The 26,006-nt window shown below is 36.2% G+C and overlaps 1 protein-coding gene across 1 annotated transcript; it reads right to left on the bottom strand.

Moving 5' to 3' along the window:
* Positions 1–1,128: 1,128 nt before the first annotated feature.
* LOC121411929 (GDP-fucose transporter 1-like) lies at positions 1,129–25,294 on the bottom strand. The gene is made up of 6 exons (XM_041604838.1): positions 24,924–25,294; positions 21,539–21,599; positions 17,589–17,729; positions 13,033–13,149; positions 11,303–11,411; positions 1,129–5,148 (listed from the first exon to the last, which is right to left on the bottom strand). Exons 1-6 carry the CDS (start codon positions 25,085–25,087, stop codon positions 4,610–4,612), a joined length of 1,131 nt encoding a protein of 376 aa, XP_041460772.1. The 5' UTR covers positions 25,088–25,294; the 3' UTR covers positions 1,129–4,609.
* Positions 25,295–26,006: the final 712 nt, after the last annotated feature.

Raw genomic sequence — 26,006 nt, forward strand, 5'->3', positions numbered from 1 at the left:
CAAAAACGTCCCGTTTTCGCTCAAGCATGAACACAATTCACTTGTTTTATATTGCACCTATTTACACCAAAATATAGACATCATAATTTGAAACAAAAATTGTATAGACTTCAAATCTGTTCCTTTTTTTTCATACTCACTGTAAAACTGTAAAAATCATGATAGTCCTTTAACTGAAAGATGGTACATATAATCACATTTACAGTATAGGCTATTCATGCGTATACATTGCCCATGATTTGATAATTACACACCTCTTAAAAGAGGTTTTGAAGGTTATTTTGTCTTCCAACTACTAAAAATTACTTGCTCTCAATTACTCGCATGTTGTTATTAATGTAATTTCTTTCTTTATATCATGACAAATCCATTCCAACACAGCCCTCGAGAATAGTCGTTAGAGGCCTTTAACTGAAAGAAAGTATTTTTATTTACACGGATACCCCAGGGTTGGATCCAAGATTTTTCAAAAGGGTGGCACATTCTTTTGGAAGAAAAAAAGCGGCATCCTTGGTGAAACCAATATCAAATTAGGCCTACATTGTAGTGTACATGTATAAACTTGACAGATTTCCTGCAAATAGAGGTGTTTTAAGATTCTTTATTCTTTGATAAAACATTTGATTTTTTTTTTTTGGGGGGGGGGGGGGATGAAATACGTGAACTGCCCATTTGAAGAAAATTAATCATCATCAGTCAATGTTTACAGCCTACATGTATAACATCAGCTCCTCCAGCTATTTTCCCATCTTTGTCTTTTCTTTTCTCTCTCACTTTGCCTCATCTTTCTCTCTCTCACAATCCCTAATACACTCTTTCCCTTTTCCTCTCATTTTCCACTTCCTTTTTCTTTTCCCTATACCTTTCCTTTCTGCCTTTTCTCTCTTTTCATTTCTTTATTTTCTCTTTCTCTTTCCCTTCTCTCTGTTTCTCTCTTTCCCCTTTTCCTTTTCTTCCTCCTCCATATCTACACCTCTCTCTCCCATTTCTCCCTTCCTTTTCTGCTCCCTCCTTTTCTTTCCTATTTTTTGGAGGGGGGGGGGACAAGGCCTCCAGCCCTCATGGATCCGTCTGTGTAATACTGTCAACCAGCAAAATAATGTTTAATGTTGATATCAAAAGATGTAAACTGTAATGATATCTTTATTGGTTAAGTTACAAAAACACTGGGATTTCATACAAAGAATTAAGAGCACTTCAGGTAAAAATAATAAATGGTGGATAAAATTAATGAAAAAAAAAGAGAACACCGCAAACTGTGTAATATAAAATGACAAAAACAATAATTTCATTTTCTACGAAGGACATGAAATTTATATTAGGCCTGGAGTATAACTCTGAAAATCAATGCATTCGATCAATTCACCAACAATCAGCAACCAAATTATATGTTTTACACTATAAAATTGAATGTTTTTCAGATGCTTATTACTGATTTGAGACATTTGATTATCAACAAGTATATGGCTATAATCATGATATTGATATTTGATATTTGACAACAAAGTGCAAAAAAAAACATACTGAAACCTATGCTAATATTGCATAAATTCCAAACATTGTAGCTCTTTCAACACACAGCAATGATTGCTATGCCAGCAATTGTTATTGCTCAAGGTGTAATGGTGTATGTACTGTATTAAAGCACATATGCTGGTAATCCTGACCAAAATAGATATCATGGCTGAGGAGAAAAAAAAAATATTGCAAATGAGGATAAGACTGTCTTTACTTGAGTTCATTATTTCAAAATTAAGTAAGAGAATTGAGAGCGATAACCCATGGAATGTGAAATACCAAATCAATCAAATCAGAAAATAATATTGTTGAAGCGATGCTCATCTAGACTAATTAAGAGTAAAACAAATTAAAAAAAACAAAGTCCACAAAACATACCAGTACATGAAAGACGATTTTGTTTTTAGTCAATTAATTCAACAAGTTCCCTCAAGTTTCAATGATTCATATATTAATAATTGATTCACTTTTTTTAATAACAAATATGTGCATCTTATGTTGACAATTATCATGCAGAGGCTCTTGTTGCTATGGGTCAAATTACTTGATACTTAATATATAAAAAGCCTATTCATTTTTCACATGAATTACAGTGGATCATGATACCAATATATATCTTTAAATTTACCAATATGTTGTCATTATCATCAGTGCAATATGTACAAAAATATACCAAATATGATCTTCTATCCTTCACATAATATAAAACATGCATCAGAAATGCTTTTTATAACAAAGGTAATGCTTTAGCCACATATAAGTATAGTACCTCTAAGAATGTTATATAAATATTTTTTTCTTTAGTGGCTACAACCCTATAAAATGCATGTTTTTAAATTGTATACAAAGAAACCCTTTTGATTACGATTCTGTGTATTCCTTATAAGAAAACCAATGACAGGAAAATATTAAAGATATAAATGAGAAAAATAATGACTAGTGAAGATTACACATTTACAATATTTCATACATAACTAAATATATAAGATTTTAACTGCAATAGGACAATGCCATAATGAGAGAAGTAAAACATATACAAACATGTATAAAGGAACATAAATATATAATTTTAGTACAAACCATATATAGAAATAAAAAATATTCAGTTACAAAATTGCACTAGAAGGAAGTTACAATACAGAGTATTAAGAAATAAAGGAAAATTCATTTGAGACATGAGAAGAACCAAAACAAGGTGGTTTGCAAACCACAAGTCTCCCCTGATTTCGCAATCAATGAAATATGCAGTATGTTCGTTTGACCCCTGGATGACCTTTGACCTTATCCTCATGAAGACACAAGTGGTATTACCCAAGGACCATTTGAACCAACTATGAACTTAACTGACAATGCAGAAATTAAAAAAAAATGAGAGCATGTTGAAAACAAACTTTAACATTATCATTTGACCTTTTGACCCCTAGATGACATTTGGCCCCATCATCCTCATTGACACACATGTGGTATTACCCAAGGATCATATGTACCAAGTATGAACTCAATTCATGGAGAAATAAAGAAATGAAAGCACGTTGAATGAAAACTATCATTTTTTGTAACAGACCAACAGATTAACAGGAAAAGTGATTACTAGTCTATGTCTCTGCCAAACTTTGTTCAGGAGAGACAACAAAATAAACCCAAGATTGTAAATATCATTCCAAAAATAATCAACAAATCAAATATTCACACAGATATATAGCTTTTAATAGTTTATGCTACAGCAGAATTGCGGATGGATATCATATGTACACAAGCTATCCTGGACCTAAATGTATAAAAAAATAATAAGATCTCACTTTGATCATATTCAGCACTTTTTTTCAGTCATAATATTGTGTGCTGTGTGTGTAAACAAAAGTGACACCTCACACATTCCCAATTTAATGAAAAAATATGTCATGAATACATAATCATTATATATGGGGAGAAAGAGTATCTTCTCCAAAATAATTTAAGATCATATTTATGTGGTATGTCTTCATGCTTGGATAATCAGTAAGTGTATTCTATGCAGTGATGTAGTTTTATTTGAGCCAAAGTAAGGCATGACTGCAATTAATAAATCCAGATATCAATGTCATAATCCTACAAGGGTTGCATCAAAAATCTATTTCAAGACACCTTTTCAATTATTAAAATGATAATTGTTTTATAAACACTTTTTAGTTTTGATCTCAAGTAAATTTTATGGATAAGGGATTTGCAAAAATGTTTACTAACTCATGTAGGATTAGGACATCATTGGCATGTGGATTCATTCATTGCAGCGATGTCTTACTTGGCACAAATGGAACTTTACATCACAGTATAAAATATCTGATTTATTATCTAAGCGAGAATGTATACAACATACATAAATTGGCTACAGACAATCACTAACATAATTGCATGTGCTTATTATTATAAGACCCATATCGGCACTCAGAGCAATGTGTTTTTATAACAATTTGAATAAATGCATTCATTCAAGATATTTTGTTCACTTTCTATAGTTATGATTGATAAGTCAAATCTTTGTAAAGCAGAAAAGACATCAGAGATATGAGTGTTTCACAAAGCATCTAGTCACTTTGTCTAGAAAATATATATACGGAGATTTATTTCAAAAATATAATATAATATTGACTGGCCTTGAAAGGAAAACAAATATATTGCTTGCAACAGAATCATATTGACCAGAGTCTTTGATGAGGTCAATAAAATTTGATGCACCCCAATAGAGCCAGCAATATTATCATATTTATTACCTCCAACTGTGTAATGTGGTATTCACGCTGTTATATTTGTACAGTATGTTAATAGGCAAAACCCAGAAGAGGGCAACATGGTAAATGTTTACTGCTTTGGTTTCAAAAAGAAAGTAGCATGCAATATGACTTGTATTTAGACAGCCTTTCATAGGTAATAATCATATATGTCAAAATCCAGTTGTTACCTTTGTACTAACGTTTTGAAAATATACTTTTATGTGTGAATAACTTTGTTACCATGGCACTATCAAAGAACTACATATAAAATTGAATAGAAAGAGACTTTATAATCAAGGTAATAAGAGAATGTTGAACTTGAGGAATATTACAAGGTAAATCTAGGATTTCACAGAAGTGAGTGTTTTTGCCTCTTCTAGCTCAGCCTTTGCTCTCTGATTCTCTACCGCTTCTCTATCCATATCCTGCTTGCGGACATAAGTATAGAAAGCAGAACCACCAAGCACCATAAAATTACTGCTCCACCATAAGGATGTTTTGATCTCCTGGAAGTAGGTAACAGCCAGAATGGTCTGGGCACACGCCTTGGCCGTACCACTGATGTTATGCGTCAAGGGACTGGTTACTTTGATCTGGAGACCAGTCACAAAACCAATTGCAAATCCAAATACGCCACTTACGGTCATCATACCCCAGAACTGAAGACTGGACAGGTGCTCGAACGTCCGAATGATGGAGAATTCCCCAAATATTAGCATGAGAGGGAGGAAGAGGACGATTGCGTTGAGGTTGTTGTAGAACATGAGTCGCCAGATGTTACTCTCTACAACCGGCAGTACTTTCTTAGTGAAGATAGCATTCAGTGATACACAGAGACTAGCTAGAACACCATACATTACACCACGATATGATAAGGTACCTGTCAATGAAATATCAAGTACAAGAGAGAGTTAATAAATCTAGCAGTGTGGTTGCATATAAAAGAACAGGGTAGAGTTTCAGAGAAGGTGCAAGAGTATGTAAGGTAACAGAATGAAGGTAGGATAGCTCAAAATAATAAAGGTGAGTTTGATAGTGATATTAGATACCTGAGAAAGCCAATTATTTCTTAGAACATTCTTGTTTTCTTCCTCCTCATGTGTTTTCTTCACCCAACCCTGACAAAAGTTGTGTTTATTTTCAAACCCTAAAATCCTCGATATCAAAGTAAACAATTCTGAGTGAAATCAGATTAGCAATATTTGTTTCATTTGAAATATAATGAAAAATATTATTCAAAATGAAGTATAATATTGTTAATCATTGCATATAATACCTTAGTAACTTCAGTTTATTTCTTCTAAATATTTGCTTTAGATTGATTCACTTACTAACATTAGTACCCTACTATTTTTGAAATGATTAAATTGATAATTATAAAAGATGAATTTTCACTATATATGTTCACTTCTGCAAACAGACACCACACTATGCACATTCCTTACTCTAAATCACAATTACACATGCATACTAGCTTTCACATCATTACAAACCTTTGTTGCCTATTACATGTTAACCAATAATAATTGCTAGCTTGTGACTAGTAATTCTATTTCTTATGTATTGTATATTTTACGTGAACATGTACTACATGTCACCTGGGTTAAAATAATTTCCTTATGTTGACATTTTATTACAATTTTTTTCTTTGTGTATCTACCTACATTGTATATCTACCTGCATGTAAAACAGTGAAAAAAAAATTTTGTTTATGGACAATACAATTAATAGTCTATTCTATTCTATGCTGTAAATTCCCCAATTTTTACTGTTAAAGCAAGTTACTACACATGTTTACCCTCAATAATTGACTGGTTTTAGACAATGATAATTGATAATTGTTTATATAGCACTTTACTTTATCAGAAGTCTTTATTAAGCACTATCATGATAACGAATTAATAATTTGACCATAGAAATGCAGCCGTTAAAAGTTCAAGGAAATAACTCTATGTAGTGTAGATAAATTTTTATCAATTTACATTGTCATCAGCTTATTAAGCTATTTTCCAATTTTTTAGGAGTTGGACAGTAAATTTGCTTGATGGCTCTCCCCCATACTATCCTCTTATTTGGGTCAATGTGGGTAATGTTAGACAATTTTCTGTCTTCTTTGAAAGTATACCCTCCCCCATGCTTTAAGAGGTCTCCAACATGCAGGTGTGTAGCCAGGGGGGGGGGCGGCCGCCCCCAAAAAATGTTCCCAAAAAGAAAAAGAGAAAGGAGAAAAGGGAAGGTATAGCTTTGTTATATTTTCCCTTCTTTTTTGGTTAAGAGAATAAAAACCTAAACAAGACATTCTTTTCTCTACCCAGACCTTTTTTGTAATCCGTTTTTCTCCTTCACCGCTGTGGGAATCGTATATTCTTGCCAGAAATTATAAAGTATACATGGGTGTAAAGAGCATGACAAATGTTTTTTCAAATATAGCATTGACAAAAAAATTTGGCTCTTCTTTTCAGAGCGGGGAAACATTATCGTCACTCCGAGTCCCCAAATGATATTTCTTCGGCTTTTCAGCAAGTAATTTTTGGCAAAGTATCCGCTCAAACGGGGAGGCATTGAGTTTGTGCTGTGCTTTACTCAAAAGTATGTACGATATAAAACTTTATTCCATTTCGCTGCACATCCATTCTTGTTTTATACCATTGATTTGAATTTTGAATATCACTGAAGTTTCTCAATCAAAAGGAAGCGCTTAATAAGAGCAAAATTACACAATTTTTTTCTCCAAACTAAATCACAGAGGTTTCCGTGCTTCGCCAGCATGGGAAAGGAAAAGTCCCTCTTCTAGCTTGCATCATCCCTTTCACAATTGAGCTTGATTTTCTTCTGAATCGGGTTATATATAATCTAAGAAATATCAAAATTAGAACAGGTTAAAGTTTTAGAGAGTTTTTTTTAATATTTAGAGCATCAACCCGACTCGCGGGAAGTAAAAATAGTGCCTATTTCCTTCCTGTATATACCCGTCTCCTACTCTGTTTTGCGACTTGAGTAAACAAAATATGTTGAATACACTTTTTACAATCGAATCTGATGTGACCAAGGTAGGCATAATCATTTCTGTTCTCTATTTTCATAAAAACATTAAAGCTTCCACGCTCCGCGTGATAAGAGGAATTATTTAAAATTCTTTAATCTTTTCCCATTTTTGGGGTGCTCACAATTTCTTTCAAAAACAATTTTGTTTTAATCATAGCAAGTCAATATTCGAGTTGATGAAGGTTAGTAGAGACGCCTTCTTTTGATTTGAATTTAATGATATCAAAAACCTCGCGCTACGCACAGGAGGGGAAAAACTCCCCCTAGGGAGTATGCTTCAAGCGCTCTGTTAGTGTTGGCACGCTTTGCGTGCACTCATTGGCGGCGCAAGTCAAAAAATTTATGGGGGGTCCACCTGATATTTTGGGTTGGAGACAGGTAAAAAATTTGACTAGCAAAAAAAAAAAAGTTATCAACCAAAATTTTGAGAGGGACAACCAAAATTTTCTGACAAAAAAAAGGTTCTCACCAAAAATTTAGGGGGGGACCTGTCCCCCCCTTCCACCGCCTATGCGTGCACTTACCGCCCCCTCCAAAATTAAATCCTGGCTACGCGGTTGCCAACATGGATTCTTCCTAACAACTGTAAAATTCAATATACTCTTAAACCAGTGTTTCTCTCCTACCCACATGACCAACCTTCTCACCTGTCCTATCCTTAACAGACCCCAGATTTGATGTTTATTTTTTACTCCTTCTCCTACATAATGATACCCTGCATGCACCCCTGGGATCCACCCCCTGCACATCCGTGTAGAACAAAAAGATGAAAAGAAGTCCAAGTGAATACAAGGTCTTGCCTGATTTCGAGATCAATAAAATATGCAATATAATCTTTTGACCACTAGATGATGCTTGACCTTAGGCTTATCATCCTCACGTTTTCATGAAGTCAGTCGAAAGCCAAATTTGATGAAAATTTTTATTTTGAGTTCTGACCGGATTTTAGTTAGTTATAGCGATATCTACAACTTGACAAAATTTTAGGACCTTATCTGGTGTCGTTTCGTCATACGTGACAGCACCGTAGTTGTTAATCACGAGCAAATTGCTGAATCCCGTTTTCACGAAGTCGGCTTGCACTCACGAGAATGCGCGCCAGACTAATATCACTTCATGAAAAAAAAAAAAAAAAATAGTCATCTCCTCCATGAATTGTCACCATGAATAGGACCAGGAACACCAGCTGACACTACCGAGCATTATTTAAGCACTTGCTTATACAACATATTATCATCTTCAAGTAATTATTATATAGGGATAGAGAAAAAATTACATATGAAAGTTAAGTTATTGCCTGTTTGAATTCCCAAAATCATATTTTTTGTCGATGTGCTACTTTAAATCTTCAGTTCAGTCCCACGCCCATGTTTGTTGAATCCAGTGACTGCGCTCCTTTACTGAATACAGGGGCAACACAAATCTCAAGTAATTTTATAACCATAGCCTTATGACTTTCAAAATTTCCCTATAATAGATCCAAGTATTTTCTGAATCATATTAATTTGACATTTGGTTGTGAGCTTTAAGAATGAACAGAAAAGTTAAGAAAATTTTTCTTTGAATATATCTAAATTATGATTTGTTATTCATTTACATGGCTGCTAACATCAACAAGGAAGGACAAACCAGTCCAAATTCTAAATAATTAAAAAACAAGGCAAAAGCAATTTTGTGTCTCGCCCACTTATGAAAATAACCAGAAATATCGCGATTTGTGAGGGCATGCAAGAGAATTATATCGAAACTTCATTGTGAAATGACTGGGTTGGAATAACACTTGTCATAAGAGCCGTGCACGAAAACTTTAATGATGACCTGAAAATGACCTTTGACCTTACCATGTGACCTCCGACTGCAGCATAACATGCAGATCACCTAAGTAAATATACCATTAGAGTTTTGTTGAAAAGTAACTTACGGTTGCTGAGTTAGGTGTCATAAGAGAGTCTTGCATGTATACTTTAACGTTGACCTCAAAATGACCTTTGACCTAACCATGTGACCTCCAACTGCAGCATAACATGCAGGTCCCCCAAGTCCATCTACCAACCATGTTTGGTTGAAAAGTGACTTACGGTTGCGGAGTTAGGTGTCATAAGAGAGTCTTGAATGTAAACTTTAATGTTGACCTGAAATGACCTTTGACCTTACCATGTGACCTTGGACTGCAGCATAACATGCACGTCCCCCAAGTCTATCTAACATCCAAGTTTGGTTGAAAAGTGACTTACGGTTGCGGAGTTACATGTAGGTGTTATAAGAGAGTCTTGCATGTAAACTTAAACGTTGACCTGAAAACGACCTTTGACCTTACCATGTGACCTACGACTGCAGCATATCATGCAGGTCCCCCAAGTCCATGTACCATCCAAGTTTGGTTGAAAAGCGGCTTACGGTTGTGGAGTTATGTGTCATTAGCTTTGTGACGGATGACAGATGACGGAGGACGACATTTGGATCCCTAAGTCTCGCCTTCACCTCTGTTGGGCGAGACAAAAATATAGTAAGCATGCGCAGTGGAAGCCTCCCGTGCCCCACGCAGTATTACATAAAAACAAGTCTGCAAAATTCTATCACCTCGTACCTAAATCGACCTAGAATTCAACTTTCCTATTTTTTGTATGAATTATGAAAGATTTTCTCTGAGGATCTGTTTTCCCTCTGATATCACACAGGTAAGCAAATTTTGATTATTTCTTGCTTTTCCATCAAAATCTTTATAAAAAGTAGCATCATATTGCATCCTGTTCGTGAGTTTGTAGAAGCTATCGCTACGTGCACAAAGTCAATTGATTTCCTGGTTTCGGAGTGTTGAATGCGCCAGTCGATCATGACCATTTTACCATTTTCGGCTAATGATGAACTGAAAATGGTAACATGAACGTGATTGGCTGGCGCTTCATATGCTCAAGTTGCAAAAGAAACATGGCGACAATTGAACAATCTCAGTCACAACTTGAGAAACTTGTATATTTATAGATATTCCGAGGGTAATTGGTGAGATTCCAAATGAGATAAGTTACAATCATGTCTTACATTCCTCAATACAAATTATTTACATTTATTCACATATTTTGGATTGTGTTTCTAATTCCCGTTTTTCATTATGTTGTAATTTTTATGTATATTTGTGTATTTGCTTTTATGTCTGAGAATTTGTAATTCGGCCTTTGGGCCGCGAATGATTTTTTTGTTCAAATAAACCATTTCTATTCTATTCATGTTATAATGGTAAGCAATTTCGGGTATTGATTTTTCAACCCGGGTACACAAGGCTTCCGAGCGGGACCCAGGTACCTGTGTTTCAGTCCCAGCCCTATAAGGGTCACTATCTTTTGCCTAAGCGGGCTGCCTTTCTCGTGAAGCATGGATTAAGGCTAAATTTCCCCCTGAAGTCATTCTTTTATTGAGTCGCATCTCTATCTCTCCCAACTTTGCGATTTGACCAAGTGTGATGAAAATTGATGGAAAATAAAGAAATGAGAGCAAGTTAAACAAAAACTTCAACATTTTTGTAACAGACTAACAGACCAACAAGAAAAGCAATCACTTGGTCTCTACTGAACTTTGTTCAGGTGAGACAAAAGGAAGGACATGGCCTCTGTATTATTTTACCTCTGACCCCATCGTCTTTATGGACAATGTGGTATTACCTAAAGATCATAAATAACATGTGAAGATAACTGATGCAGATATACAAAATTAAGAGCAAGTTGAACAAAAAAATTTAACATTTTTAAAACAGACTAACAGACCAACAGGAAAAATGATTACTAATACCTTGATCACATTTGCTCTACGGCGGCCATACGGCGAGTCGAAACAGCTGTTTTATTAATTTTGATTCAAGCCACCTATATGTCAATGTACAAAATATGTTACAACAGCTGTTTTCGACTCGCTGTACGACCGCCGTAGAACCAAATGTGACCGAGGTATAAGTCTCCGTTCAGGTGAGACAAAAATTGAATTATAAATGTATTTACCTAATGATCCTTCTTGATTGACACCTAATAAGAATCCACTGATGATAACAAGACAGCATAAGATGGCTCTCATAGAGGTTGTTTGCTTCAGCACAAAGTATGAAAGACTCTAAACAGAACATTATACACAAATATTCAAATTAAAAAAAATCAAACCTTCAAACAAGATGGTATGTTTCAGATTATTGAATAATTTCAATTATACTGACTAACAAAATAAATTTGAAATAACTAGAAATATCAATGAAGGTGATTAATACCCCCACCCTATGCCATTACCATAGCAAATGAAGTTTTCTAACACATTTAAAAATAGTTCTTGCATTTGCCAAAGATTTTTGCCAAATTTCAAGGGCAACAGTAAAAAAGCTGGGGAAGTATACCATGGCAACAAACACATTTGGAAAAGGGGATTGCATGTTTTTACCCAAAGACCAATATCGGTGCCAACTTTCATGAGTACTGGCCAAAAATGTGGAAAGTATTTTGATCTGCAATGAGTTTTCCTGGGTTTTGGCCATAATGTTCAGTCTCCATGGCAACACAATTTCCAATAAAAGCGAAAATGGTGTCTTGCACTCCTTAGCCCAAGACCTAGGTGTGGTAAATTTTATGAAAATTTGTAAAAGACTGATTAAGTAGGTTGAATCACAGGATTTTAGCTAATTTTTGCCAAATAATGTTGTTACCATGGATACAGGATTTCCGACACATGCAAAATATATATCTTGCACATCTTTACCTCAAGACCAATGTGTGTGCCAAATTCATGAGAATTGGTTAAAAAGAGTTGCAGTTTATACAAACATCATAATTTTGCAATACCATTACCATGGCAAAAATTATGTCTCACACATCGTCACCCCAAATGTGTGTTCCAAATTTCATGACAATCTATTACAAATTGAGGAAGTAGTTCGAAGCAAATTATTTGCAACCTACCAACCAACCATATGCTGATTGATATATACATGTATCCCCTTCAAACTTCATTTGACGGGGTATAGATATTTTTCTTTTTCTTGTATTATAGGGAACTGTTGCTGGACTAGTGTAATGAGTTTTCCTAGACTACATTTATGACAACACTACTTGTCCTATTATCAATATGACTGCACAATACAGTCACCATAAACATCATATCATCTCCATCAGCAAAAACTAGATGGATTCTATTACAATCATTATTGACTGCACACAGTCAAAATTTATACCTCCACCATTGCCAGGGGGTGTTTCATAAGCTGTTTGTAAGTTATGAGCAACTTTCAGAATGACTGGTAAAACTTTCTAACGCGCTAAACCATCGCAAATGAACACTTTGGTGTTTACCACAAGAAAGGATCACCAGTTAGTCTCAAAGTCGCTCTTAACTAACAAACAGCTTTATGAAATGCCCCCCCCCCCCCCCCCCCGATCTAAACTGTATTGCATCTACTGATGTGAAAACCATCAATTTAATGATGTATGATTCTTCCCAAAATATTAAGTGCCTGAATCAGTTCATTGTCACTCTAGTAAGCATACATCCAACTTCAAAGTTGATATCTACATGTACAATCTTAAATGAGCTGTGACCTAGAACCTTTGACCTTCATAACCCCAAAATTGGTGGGGGGCAATAATACTCCCCCCCCCCCTCCAGTACTGGTAAGACTCTAATAACCCTGGACTATTAGGGTAAAGATAGGCCTATGTACAAACAAATAACATAAGGGTAATTTTCTTACCACATTGAAAACAGTTGTAAGCGACCTGCCAACATTGTAGAATGCCACACCAACATTCTTCAAGCACAGATTGTTGAATGTTATCATTCCTACAAATACCAAAGATAATGGTAACACCTAAAAACAAGGGTAGAAGAATTATATCATTATAGTAATTATGAGCATTGTAATCAAATTGGCAAGTCATCCGAGAACTCAATATATAATGTGAGGCAAATTTCTATTTCTTGAGAGTTTCTTTGAGAGTCCTATGTGAAAGCTATAATCTCATCTACATGTAAATGCAGGAAATACATACATGCATTCATAACAATATAACTTTAAACTAATTTCAGAATTGGCTGCTTAAGGGCAAATTCACCCTGTAAAAAAATGTCAGAAAAATAATAAAGAGAAAACTGGTGAAGGTTATAGATTAAGAAAATTATCAGAACTTCAAGTACTGATTCGTGACATCATATATAAGCAGCTGCCCCATATAAAATGCATAATTTTCAATTTTATAATGGATAATGATGACTTTTTAAAATTTCTTTCAAGAGCGGGTAAGATTTCTCTGATAATGAAGGTACAATAACAAGTCATTTTCAATTTTTTTAGGAAATGAAATCTGATTGATTTTTTTACTCCATGATATATGCAGAAGCTGCTTGCATATATCACAAAAAACCCATCTCAATTGACTTTTTTGATCTTTAAATGGATTTTTCTCACACCTTCAGCAATGTTTTCTATTAAATATTTTTTTTCTACTTTTTTTAACAAACTCTTTCATCAGGGTGCACCTTCCCTTAAAACAAATGGAATGCCTCTGGCAGTCTCACCTGCATCACGCAATTCAATATAGCAGCAGTGCTATCTATGAAAACTACTATAAAATAATTATTCACAAAAAATATTCATATAATGATACAATGACATTTAACCTTGATCATGTGACCTAAGACTTGTCAGTGATACTAAATTATCCCTATGTCCACAATTCATAAACTATATCCATAAACTTTTGAGTTCATTGACCTTAGTGACCTTTGACTTTGGTCATGTGACCTAAAACTCGCATAGGATGTTCAGTGATAATTGATTACATTTAGGTCCGTGTTTTATGATCTAGACCAATATAATTTCAGTTATGAAGGTAATTCAAAACAGAGATGCTAACTGATAGCTCAAAAAAATCCTGAAAACCCAGGCCGGGGTCCAGGGGCCCGCCCAGGGCCCCTGGCGGGGTCAAAGGCGAAGCCCCCTCAAGCTGGAACGTTTTATTCTTTAGAGGGCTGAAATCATTAATCTACAGTAGTACATAACAAATAATTAATGACATAATAAACTTCATATCATAGGCAAGAAAGGTGCTCAAAAAAAAAAATCATGTAACCCGTACTCATTACGGTACGGGTTAACCTGCTGCGGGTTAATACGCTGCGGCCAATGGGTGCGACTCGGGACGGGTGTATGTAGCAGCTGGGGTGCCCTTTTTCACTCACTGTACTCATCAACAAGACAATCCTATACTATTGAAAATCCATAAATCACAATTTCTATCAAAATGATGGATAGTTCACACATATGAATTGATGAATACGCACCAGAGAACACATATTTCATGGTAGCAAATAGGTTTTCAGCTGAAATCCCGCGGCAGACAACCAATCACTCACGCAGCAGCAGGCAATTGCAGCCACACCGGGCCGTGCTTCGAGCGGTTCTACCGGGCGATCGCCCGACTGGGATAGCGCTGACACCCGTATCCCTGCAGGGTATAGAGCGGCGTTTGCAACTGCTACAATGTATTGCTCGCGCGTACCGTGCAAGTACAGTACCAGCTAAACTTCATGCTGCGCACAATGCTAATAATTTTCCGTCTGCGCAAATTGGCCATCCAAAATTGAAATTGCGCTCTCCGTAGCGAACTCCGTGACAAGATTTGGAGGGGAAATTTTTACGGATTTCACTTTGACAATCGATTTTTTTTCCCGGAATATTTTTCAGCAAAGGAAAAAATCCGGAAAATTAGCAACTCTGTCAAAAAATACCCCCAAAATGGCCAAAGTTCATTGACCTTGGTTATGTGATCTGAAACTCGCACAGGATGTTCAGTGATACTTGATTAACCTAATGTCCAAGTTTCATGAACTAGGTCCATAAACTTTTTAAGTTATGCTGTCATTTAAACAAGTGGAATGCCTCTGGCCGTCTCACCTGCATCACATGGTTCAATGTAGCAGCAGTGCTGACTTTGAATACTACTCTAACTCGCACAAGATGTTCAGTGATACATGGTTACTCTTATGTCCACTTTTTATGAACTAGACCAATAAACTTACAGAGATATGATGGTTATTCAACAAAAAACCCCAACATGGCCAAAGTTCATTGACCTTACATGACCTTTGACCTTGATCATGTGACCTGAAACTCGAACAGGATGTTCAGTGATACTTGATTACTCTTATGTACAAGTTTCATGAATCAGATCCATAAACTTTCAAAGTTATGATGGTAATTCAACAGATACACCCAATTCGGCCAAAGTTCATTGACCTTTGGCCTTGGTCATGTGACCTGAAACGTGCACAGGATGTTCAGTGATACTTGATTACTCTAATGTCCAAGTTTAATGAACTAGACCAATAAACTTTCAAAGTTATGATGGTAATTCAACAGATACCCCCGATTCGGCCAAAGTTCATTGACCCTAAATGACCTTTGACCTTAATCATGAGACCTGAAACTTGCACAAAATTTTGAGTGATGCTTGATTACTATTATGTCCAAGTTTCATGAATCAGATCCATAAACTTTCAAAGTTATGGTGGGAATTCAACAGATATCCACAGTTCGGCCAAAGTTCATTGACCCTAAATGACCTTTGACCTTGGTCATGAGACGTGAAACTCATGCAGGATGTTCAGTGATACTTGAGTAACCTTATGTCCAAGTTTCATGAACTAGGTCCATATATTTTCTAAGTTATGATGACATTTCAAAAACTTAACCACAGGTTAAGATTTTGATGTTGATTCCTCCAACATGGTCTAAGTTCATTGACCCTAAATGACCTTTGACTTTGGTCATGTGACATGAAACTCTAATAGGATGTTCAGTAATACTTGATTAACCTTATGGCCAAGTTTCATGAACTAGGTCCATATACTTTCTAAGTTATGATGTCATTTCAAAAACTTAACCTCAGGTTAAGATTTGATGTTGACGCCGCCGCCGTCGGAAAAGCGGCGCCTATAGTCTCACTTTGCTTCGCAGGTGAGACAAAAACTTAACCTTAGGTGAAGATTTGATGTTGACGCCACCGCCATCAGAAAAGCGGAGCCTTTAGTCTCACTCTGCTATGTAGGTGAGACAAAAAATGAAAAATATTGCTTGCCATAATCCCATTATTTGTAAGTCTTAAATCACCATCATCATCATCATGAAATCATTGTTTCAATTTCTCACTGTTATTTATTGCAAGATTTTGAGTAATAATAATACGACAAATGCGACGAATCATGTCAAGAAAAGAGATTACGGATTTTATATTAGCTCTGTTCATGTGCAAAGTAATCTACGAAGAGCCCTCTCATTTACTGCCCAAATCTGCGATTCATACTGCAAGCTATTTCAATAAATTCAGAATATTTAACAGATCTAAATGTTCAAAGATTGGAGCCCAGGGTACATTACTGGAAGTTTTCCAAGAAAAGAAATTGTGAATGACAGGTACCTCAGAGCATTATGAATAAGGAGGCCACAATGAATTGTTCCACTTGGACCATGAAATAACAGAACCTTGAAACATGTCAGAATCAATTATTCTTTACATAAGCTCCAGGGAGGGGGGACAAAGATTTTGAGTATGACTTAGACACCATTCTCACTACCATCCGAAAATTAGTTTAGTGGAAACTAGTTTAATATGTAATGAGAACAGTCAAAGGGGTCTTGGAAACGATCTTCCAAACCAGTTCAGAAAACGAGCTTATATAGTTTTGAAGATCATTTTGCCTCGTTAAACCGGAACAGCACAACCGTTCTTCGGGAATCGATCTTCGCACATTTTGAGCATGCTACTCCACACACTGTATGTCGAATGCCTAGACTGCAGTTCCCATAGCGACAAGACCGCTTTACGTGAAGTGGTTTTGAAAACCACTTTCAGGTAATCAAATGGGAACACTAACAAAACAATCTTCCAAACTGGATTCCTGAACTGGTTGCCAGCAAACCAGTTTTAGAAAGTATAATGAGAACAATATCTAAATGTCAGCTCACTCTTATGTATTCATAGTGTTATTTCTTATTTCTGAAAGTTTCAGCACATGAAAGGCCACCAAAGTGAGGCAATAAGAAAACAAAATTTTGACTTGTTGACATGTTGACATTTTGACATGTTCAATCATGCATGCGAAAAGTTTGTTAAGAATTAAAATACAAGGGTCATTAATGAGATTCAAATTGGTGTCTTGTGCTGCTCCTGTGTTCCAAGTCATTCCTCTCATATTAACATATGATACAACAAAAGCAAACAGTATTAAAGATAAATGAAGTATTCTTACCTCTCTGGTAACCTTGTAATCAAATTTCATTGGAGGGAAAGAGACTATATTTGGAACTGCTTTCCCTAGCACACTAAGTATGACACACATCACGACAGTCACCACACATTGGTAAAATGTCACAAAGAGAGGTGCATCGAGCTGTAAACAAAAAATCAATCATGAAATATGTTATAAATAAAACAAAAATAGTTGCAATAAACAATGATTTCCTGGTTTACTGACAGTTTGTCTGTAAATCATCAGATGGGCTAAAAACATTCGAGCTAAATCCACTTCAGTCCAATTCTCTTTTGGTCTGATGACCACTTGGTCTAATAGCCAATTGGTCTAATGACCACTTGGTCTTATAGCCAATTGGTCTAATGACCACTTGGTCTTATAGCCAATTGGTCTATTTTCCACTTTGGCAAATTTCCTCTTGGTCTAATTTCCAGATAGTCTAACATTCATTTCGTCTACATGCCACTTGGTCTTATTTGTAAAGTTTGGCGAGTTGTTTTCAATTTTCAGGTGAAATTGTCAAGTTACGTTCCGCGCGCCGGCTTCGAATCTTCACACGCGCGCCCCTCGATATTTGAGTACAGTTAGAGTGACGTATATTTGCATCCCCATATTTGAAAATTTGGGGATTTTCAAAAGCCTTTGGGGACAAAAAAAAATTGGAGATGTTTTGTCTATTTAGGGGGACTTTTGAAGGTTTTGGGGGAAAAACAAAAATTTGCTATTTTTCTGTAAAATAACGATAACGATCATAGGTGAAAAAGTAAGATTGTTATTTATCCTCTATGTACCTGTAGGCCTATACGATCTACTGTACATGTAGATAGTTAACCCCACGGCTGACTTAACCCAACCAGGGTTCCCAGCTTTCAAGAAAACAAAATCCCTGATTTTTCTCTGATGAAGTTTAAAAACTCCCTGACTATTATTTAAACCCATTCCCAGTTCATCATGTTTTCTAGGTTGTTGCAGTGAATTACTTGTATTATTATATTTGATATACATGTAGGCCTATTATTATTTTTGATATGTACCAGGCCTACTTGTATTTTAGTAAAAGAGGCTACATTAACAAAAAAAAAACACCATAACATGTCATTTATAATGAATGTTATTTTAATATACAACAAAATATTATTGATTTGAAGTAATTCCCTCATTTTTCCCTGACTGGAAAAATGTAAAAAAAAAAATAAAAAAAAATAGGAAAAAAATCCCTGATAAAAGTGATAAAAAAGTGATTTCCTTGATTTCCCTGATGGGCTGAGAACCCGGCCAATTCATTTTTAGGAGGCAAAGAAGTAGAACAAAAAACAGAATGAGAAGATATATAAGATGAATGACTACTGTGGTGATAAATGATAAAGGTCTGCAAGCCTAGACTATACCAGGTTATTACACATCGGCATGAGTCATGGCTGCTACCAAAATGGTCTTCATGATGTTGTCGCAGCTAACCCAATAAACCTGTGAACTGTTATCAAACTATCTCTAACTGGTCTGTTATCTGCCTCCAAACTAACTATTGAAATAACTAAACAAATATTCACAACAAAATTACATGATCTAATGGCAGAGCCGTCGATACACATATCGACACAAACATATCATTTTGCCCCCCCCCCCCCCCCTTTGTTATTGGTTATCCAATTTTGAGCAAATTTTCAGCATTTTGCTCTGTGAATTTTACTCTATTCATTGAGATAGGTATATCTGAAGTCTGGACCATACCTTTAACATTGGCGCCACTGTTAGCTTCTGCTTTGACTATTATGGTATATTATTAGGAATTCAGCTAAGCTTCTGTGAGTTTATCGATACCGGTAGGCCTACTTTTAGTGCTTCGTTAGTGAAAACAATGCATCTAGGCGGTAGTCTCCCGTGAATGATGTGACTGGCCCTACTGTTACACTATCAATGCTTTTATGCAGCCGTCACTGATAAGTAGACCAAGTGGTATTAGACCATCCAATAATTCACCGATTTCATTAAGAAGTCTGTTTTCACTTTTGTAGATGTACATGTTATCTGGTAGTAATTCATAAATACTGAACTTTTTGAAATCTAAAACTGATTAGATAATCACACTACGGTAGACTACCAACACAGAGAAGCAGAGGGGAAGTGTGTTATCATTGCTTAGAAAAATACATTTGTACTGAATCCTTTTCTTATTTGACAAATTTCTCAGTAAGTAAACAATTTCTTTCAAAATCCTTTGGCTTATTGGCACATTTTTTAATCATTATTTATGCAGACACTTGGGAAGCCATTTTTTCAGATTCTGTGCGAACTAATTTTGAAATTGTTACAACTGACATTTATCTTTTACCCCCTCCCCTGTAACAAATATTAACTGTAAAGACGAGATTAAGAGCACATCATTGATTATATTTTGTGTAAAAGATCTGATCTTAATCTTATTGTTAGAATTCAAAATGTCCTTAATTAAAAAACGTTGTAATAAAAGTTTGGTCACTGTCCCAGTGACAAAAACATTTCTAAAAAATGTTGCTAGGGGGTATAAAACCTACTTCAATTTTTCATGTATTTCCAATTAAAAATCACAATTTAACAGCCTATGAAATTACATAATTGAGCAAATGTAAACCACATTTTTTTAGTCTTCCAAATAAATAATGAAAATGGCCATCAAACAAAGGAAATAAGAAAGTTATAAAAATCAGAAAGTTGAGTTCGTTACAATATACAAAAATATATCGGTATTCCATAAAATTTAAGTTTGTGTAATGATATATTGAACAAGTGGAATGCCTCTGGCTGTATCACCTGCATCGCATGGTTCAATATTGCAGCAGTGCTAACTTTGAAAACTACTATAAAATAATTATTCACAAAACACACCATTCATATAATGATACGATACTACGTTCATTGACATTTGACCTTGATCATGTGACATAAACCTTGTCAGTGATACTAAATTACCCCTATATCCACATTTTTTACACTACATCTACATGTATAAACTTTGAAAGTTATGACAGCAATCTAATAATTACCTCTAAAATGGCCAAAGTTTAATGACCTTTGACTTTGGTCATGTGACCTGAAACTCGCATGAGATGTTCAGTGATACATGTACTTGATGACTCTTATTAGTCTTATATCCAATTTTTATGAACTAGACCAATATACTTACAGAGTTATGATGGTAAATCAACAAATACCCCCAACATGGCCAAAGTCCATTGACCTTTGACCGTGGTCATGTGACCTGAAACTCGCACAAGATGTTCAGTGTTACTCTTCTGTCCAAGTTTTATGAACTAGACCAATAACCTTTCAAAGTTATGATGGTAGTTCAACAAATAGCCCCAATTTGGCAAAAGTTCATTGACCCTAAATGACCTTTGACCTTAATCATGTGACCTGAAATTTTCACAGGATGTTCAGTGATACTTCTTTACTATTATGTTCAAGTTTCATGAATCAGATCCTAAACTTTCTAAGTTATGATGACATTTCAAAAACTTAACCTTAGGTTAAGATTTCGATATTGATTCCCCCAACATGGTATAAGTTCATTGACCCTAAATGACCTTGGTCATGTGACCTGAAACCAAGGCAGGATCTTCAGTAATACTTGATTACGGTACACTTATGTCCAAGTTTCATGACCTAGGTCTATATACTTTCTCAGTTGTGATGTCATTTCAAAAACTTAACCTTAGGTTAAGATTTGGTGTTGACGCCACCACCATCAGAAAAGCGGAGCCTATAGTCTCACTCTGCTATGCAGGAGAGACAAAAACGTTTAAAACATGTTTTTGAAATATTTCATAATCATGTTTATTTATTATGAAGGAGACATTTTTAATACTAATAGATATTCTAAAGTCTACTGTGTCAGATTACTTTTCTCCTTCACATGTTGAAACACGATCCAAAAATGAAGTTTGTATTCATACACACTGTATACTAACCTTAAGGGATTTACTGCTCAAAAGGTATTTGTTGATGAAAACAAGAGAGATAGAGATGAACCTGCAAATTTTAAATAGTAAAAAAATCATATACTTTAATTTTAATTTAAAAATCACAAAAGTCTTATGTTCATACACACCAATAAATTTCAATAAGTACAAAAGGCAGTACTGTTTGGATTATAATACACATGTTAAGTTCTATACACGCCATAGTTAGAAAATGTCAACCTATACCACAACACTTATGTTTTATTATCAGCAACAAAAAAATTATTGCAGTCAATCTAATTTCTCTTTTGAATATTTTAAAAGACTGTTGTTTATAGCGTTAGTCAGTCCTTCACGTTTATAATTTTGTGGAGCTCAAATCACTCTCCTTATTTTCTTGAGGAGCTCAATTGAGCTCCTCAGAATCGCTCTCCGTGAGGAGCTCAAATCAATTCATTACAATACATGTATGATAAATTGTAGATTTTTCTTAACATTAAAAAAAAGAAGAAAAAATGCTAAAAAAAAATTGCTAAAATTTCACATTTTACATCTTTCAATCCATGAAATGGCCTTCTTTTTTTCCATAATTCCTTAAAATTACTTTGATTTAGTTGAAAACTGTCAGAAAAATGAAGAATATTCACCACTTTCCCGACTCTGATTTGAACTCACCTCGGTAAATATTGTAGTCCCACATGTAGACTTCCATGGTGTTGCCATGAAAATCTACATATGGGACTACATGGGACTGCAATATTTACCAAGATTAAATTAAAGAGAATGAAAGAGATGAATATTCTTCATTTTTCTGATAGATTTTAACTAAATCAAAGTAATTTCAAGGAATTATGGAAAAAAGAAGGCTATTTCATGGATTTGAAGATGTGAAATTTTAGCAATTTTTTTTTTTTTGAGGAGTGCGATTTTTTGCTCTCCTTTAATATTTTTTTTAAGGAGCGCGGTAGGAGCGCGGTAGGAGCGCCGGAACGATCGCGCTCCTCAAAAATGAAGGTTTGGTTAGTATAGATCAGTTCGGTGTTACCTCTTGGGCAGTTTTGGTCAAATGACCTTTTATTTCTTTCAGTATGATACTGATAGGCAGATTCAAAGCAAGGTATCGTGTAAGCATGCCTTACATAGCAGGATGCATTCACTTTGCACACGATTCAGGGATTTTGATGTAAAAGATTGCATTTTGAAGCCATCACATGAAATGCCCCCAAATCATTATTTTTATTTTCCACTATTTTTAATCAATTTTTTTTTCTATATTTCATGTGTAAAGTTTATGTTTGTTGCGCATCTTCTTTAACTAGAATATGTGCGTGTGCAGGCAAGTGGGTCTGCATAGACTTTGGGGACCTTACCATAATGTATAGGGTGAGTAACCCTGGTAGCCCAGGGGCGGTATTCTGAAAAAAGTGTTAACTTTCGTGTTAAATATTGTGTTATCTCTCTGATTTAACACACCCCTAACATACCTACAAATTGGTATTCTGAAAACCGTGTTATCTCATTTCGTGTTACATGTATCTTCAGCTCCTCCCACTCTACATCTATTTAATCCAATCAAATGCGCTGTTATAGAAACAAATCGCGCAAAATTTTCAGGGAAAAGGGGAGTGTGCACAGGGCAACACGAAGCCTGCATTGTGACATCATTTTGTAAGCGCATACAGCTAAATAAAAGTTAGAGCTAGAAAGAGACGTGAGGAGGGGTACATGATTGCATTAAGAATTGAATTTATTTTCATACTTCATAAGATAACAAAATAATAACATAATACAAGAAATTGATTATTTCAGACAGCTTGGATATGAAATTATAACAGGAGACAGATTCCTCGATCGATTGTGGAGCGGGCAAGGGACAATCGCCCTAAAACATGGGGGCAAGTATAATGTATACATGCCCCAAATAATTCATAACAAAAATGGCCGATCGAGACGGGGTTAGGAGAGAACTTTTTGTTTTTTGAGGTTCCAGTCTGAGCCCTGATGTCAGGAAACTGCCACTCGTTAGACCTTCATCCATATCATTGTGTTAAGTACATAATTTCTGTTTTCACACTTCATTTGGAGAAATATTTAGATCATAAATCACGCTAGTCCCGTGAGTATGGTCAAATACATGGTTATACCAAAACGCTCTGGTCTCTGTTATGTTGGTTGTTCAGCTGAACTCCGTTGGCTTCACTTGCCAAATACAGAGACCGAAGTTCTAGCGTGATCTGTACAGGGGACTCAATGGCTATACGTTTATGTACTTAAGATTGGATAAAACCGGGAAGTGACTTTGCGTGACAGCCTAGGTAAGTCACTGTTTTTGTTCCTTTAAACTTGATTTTTCTCCATTTTTTGGCAGTTAATGCCAAGAGCAATGAAGAGGGAATATTAATTTGCATTTTGGTCGCGTTAATTTTCCAAATTTTTATTCATTAAAGACAAAAATTGAAGAGCCCCGACGGGAGGATTTTGCATTGCAAGTTCCATAATGGTGGCTGCACGATAGTGAGCCATCTGTGTACGAGGAGAAATAAAAAAAAAATGTTAAAAAACTCCTCGAAACAGACGGCTGCCAGCTGTCTAATACACGTTAAGCCCTAACCCAGGACCTTACGTGTAATTTGGCATACTCACCTGACAAGCGTGAAGTATGGTCAAAATAATTCTCCGAATAAATAGTTAAAACAGAAATCAAGCACTAACCACGATTATATGGATGAAGGTCTAACAAGTGGCAGTTTCCTGACATCTGGGCACAAACTGGAACCTCAAAAAAACGAAAAGTTCTCTCCTTCTACCCCCGTCTCGATCGGCCATTTTTGTTATGAATCGTAACAACATGGCCGATCGAGACTGGGGTAGGAGAGAACTTTTCATTTTTTTGAGGTTCCAGTTTGTGCCCAGATGTCAGGAAACTGCCACTCGATCGTTAGAGTCTACCTTCATCCATATAATCGTGGTAAGTGCTTTATTTCTGTTTTAACTATTTATTCAGAGAATAATTTTGACCATACCTCACGCTTGTCAGGTATTACTTTACATGTAAGGTGACCTGGGCTCCCGCCTGCGTAGCGGGCGGGAGTTCCCTGGGCCTGGGTTAGATCTAGTTAAGCCCCTGCCTGGGTTCCTGGCCGCTGAGCGGGCGGGAGCTCCCTGGGTTAGTAACCTATGAAAGTTTGCGTTGTGTACTTGGCATAGGCCTAGATTCCTCTACCGGGCTGTAACGTTTGGATACCAGCATAATATGCAGGATGGTTAATGAACCTTGCCCTTTGACTTGAGTGCTCTCCAGGAGCCTCCTGAACTCAGTCCCGCCTCCTGATCCTGGCTACCCCGGCCGCAATTACCATGATTACCAATTACCGGTACTGACGTTATTTCTTACCAATATGCACACACTACCAAAAATATAGTCGTGTAAGTTTTGGTGCGATTGGGCGGTGCTTTCTCCGCTTCTCCACGCCCATCCAACCCGGCGTCAGTTCGCTGTGATCCAGCTCCACTTTGATGGTCCGCCATGATTGTTATGCGAGTGGCTGCCCTGGTCATTCCCGAGAACAGTCAATTACTTTGCCGCAGTCTCAAGCAGCTGTAACTGAGCTGTTCAACTATTCAGACTTGATGACGTGGAACCTGTGCAGCCGCAGTGCAGTGACGTGACTGTCGGTAAAACTGAAAAGCAAATGTAAAGATATTTGTCGGCGACAGTTGGCTAGTTCCATGAAGTACAGCCCGATAGCTATAGTCCGCGGGTCTGATAGTCCGCGGCTCCGATAGTCCGCGGCTCCGATAGTCCGCAGGTCCGATAGTCCGCGGTGTGTGTAAAATTATGATCAGGATTTCGTGAGATGAATGTCATCGGGAGGTCAAAAGATCAAATGATACGAGCCAATGGGGTATATAATAGGACAATCGCCCCCCTGACAACTACTCCAACTCCAAGGAAAACATAATCCCCATATTTTTATCGCCGGGGACTGTTACCCCCGGCCCCCCCCCCCCGGATTTACCCTCGAGACGTCAATTACCCCTAACGTTAGTACGGAGCCTTTAAAATGCAATCGGCTTCACGATCGACGTGGCCGGCGAGATACTTTATCATGCCAAGTCGACTTTTGAAAAATTGCTTGTTGAGATGGCGAGATAGGTTATTTTTGGGGGGAGGAGCAGGGGGGCATGACGCCCGTGTCCTATAATAGATTCATATTCTAGCTTTATTCTTATAAACATAAATGTGTGAAGCCCTATGCGAGCTAAAGAATTGAAATTTCATGTATTTTGTCCTGAAAATTGAACATTCTGGGCAATGTTTGTGAACCTGAACAAGATGCGTGTGTATCTAGACGCGAGCGCGAAGCGCGAACATAAATTTTTGATATGCGTTCTGGCCTTGTCGAAAAGGGACCTGTTAAGGAAATTTTGCAGGTAGTCATTAGTCATTTGCAGTTAGTAAGCGCAAAGCGCGAGC

Source organism: Lytechinus variegatus, chromosome 3 (assembly GCF_018143015.1).
Source record: "Lytechinus variegatus isolate NC3 chromosome 3, Lvar_3.0, whole genome shotgun sequence".
In the NCBI taxonomy this organism is placed as follows: Eukaryota; Metazoa; Echinodermata; class Echinoidea; order Temnopleuroida; family Toxopneustidae; genus Lytechinus; species Lytechinus variegatus.

Coding starts and splice junctions, on each gene's coding strand:
- LOC121411929 (XM_041604838.1), bottom strand. CDS start 25,087: ATGACCAGGGCAGCCACTCGCATAACAATCATGGCGGACCATCAAAGT. Junction 13,150..17,588: donor ATTACAAGGTTACCAGAGAG/GTAAGAATACTT, acceptor CCTTGTTTTTAG/GTGTTACCATTATCTTTGGT. Junction 11,412..13,032: donor TTACAACTGTTTTCAATGTG/GTAAGAAAATTA, acceptor TGTTCTGTTTAG/AGTCTTTCATACTTTGTGCT.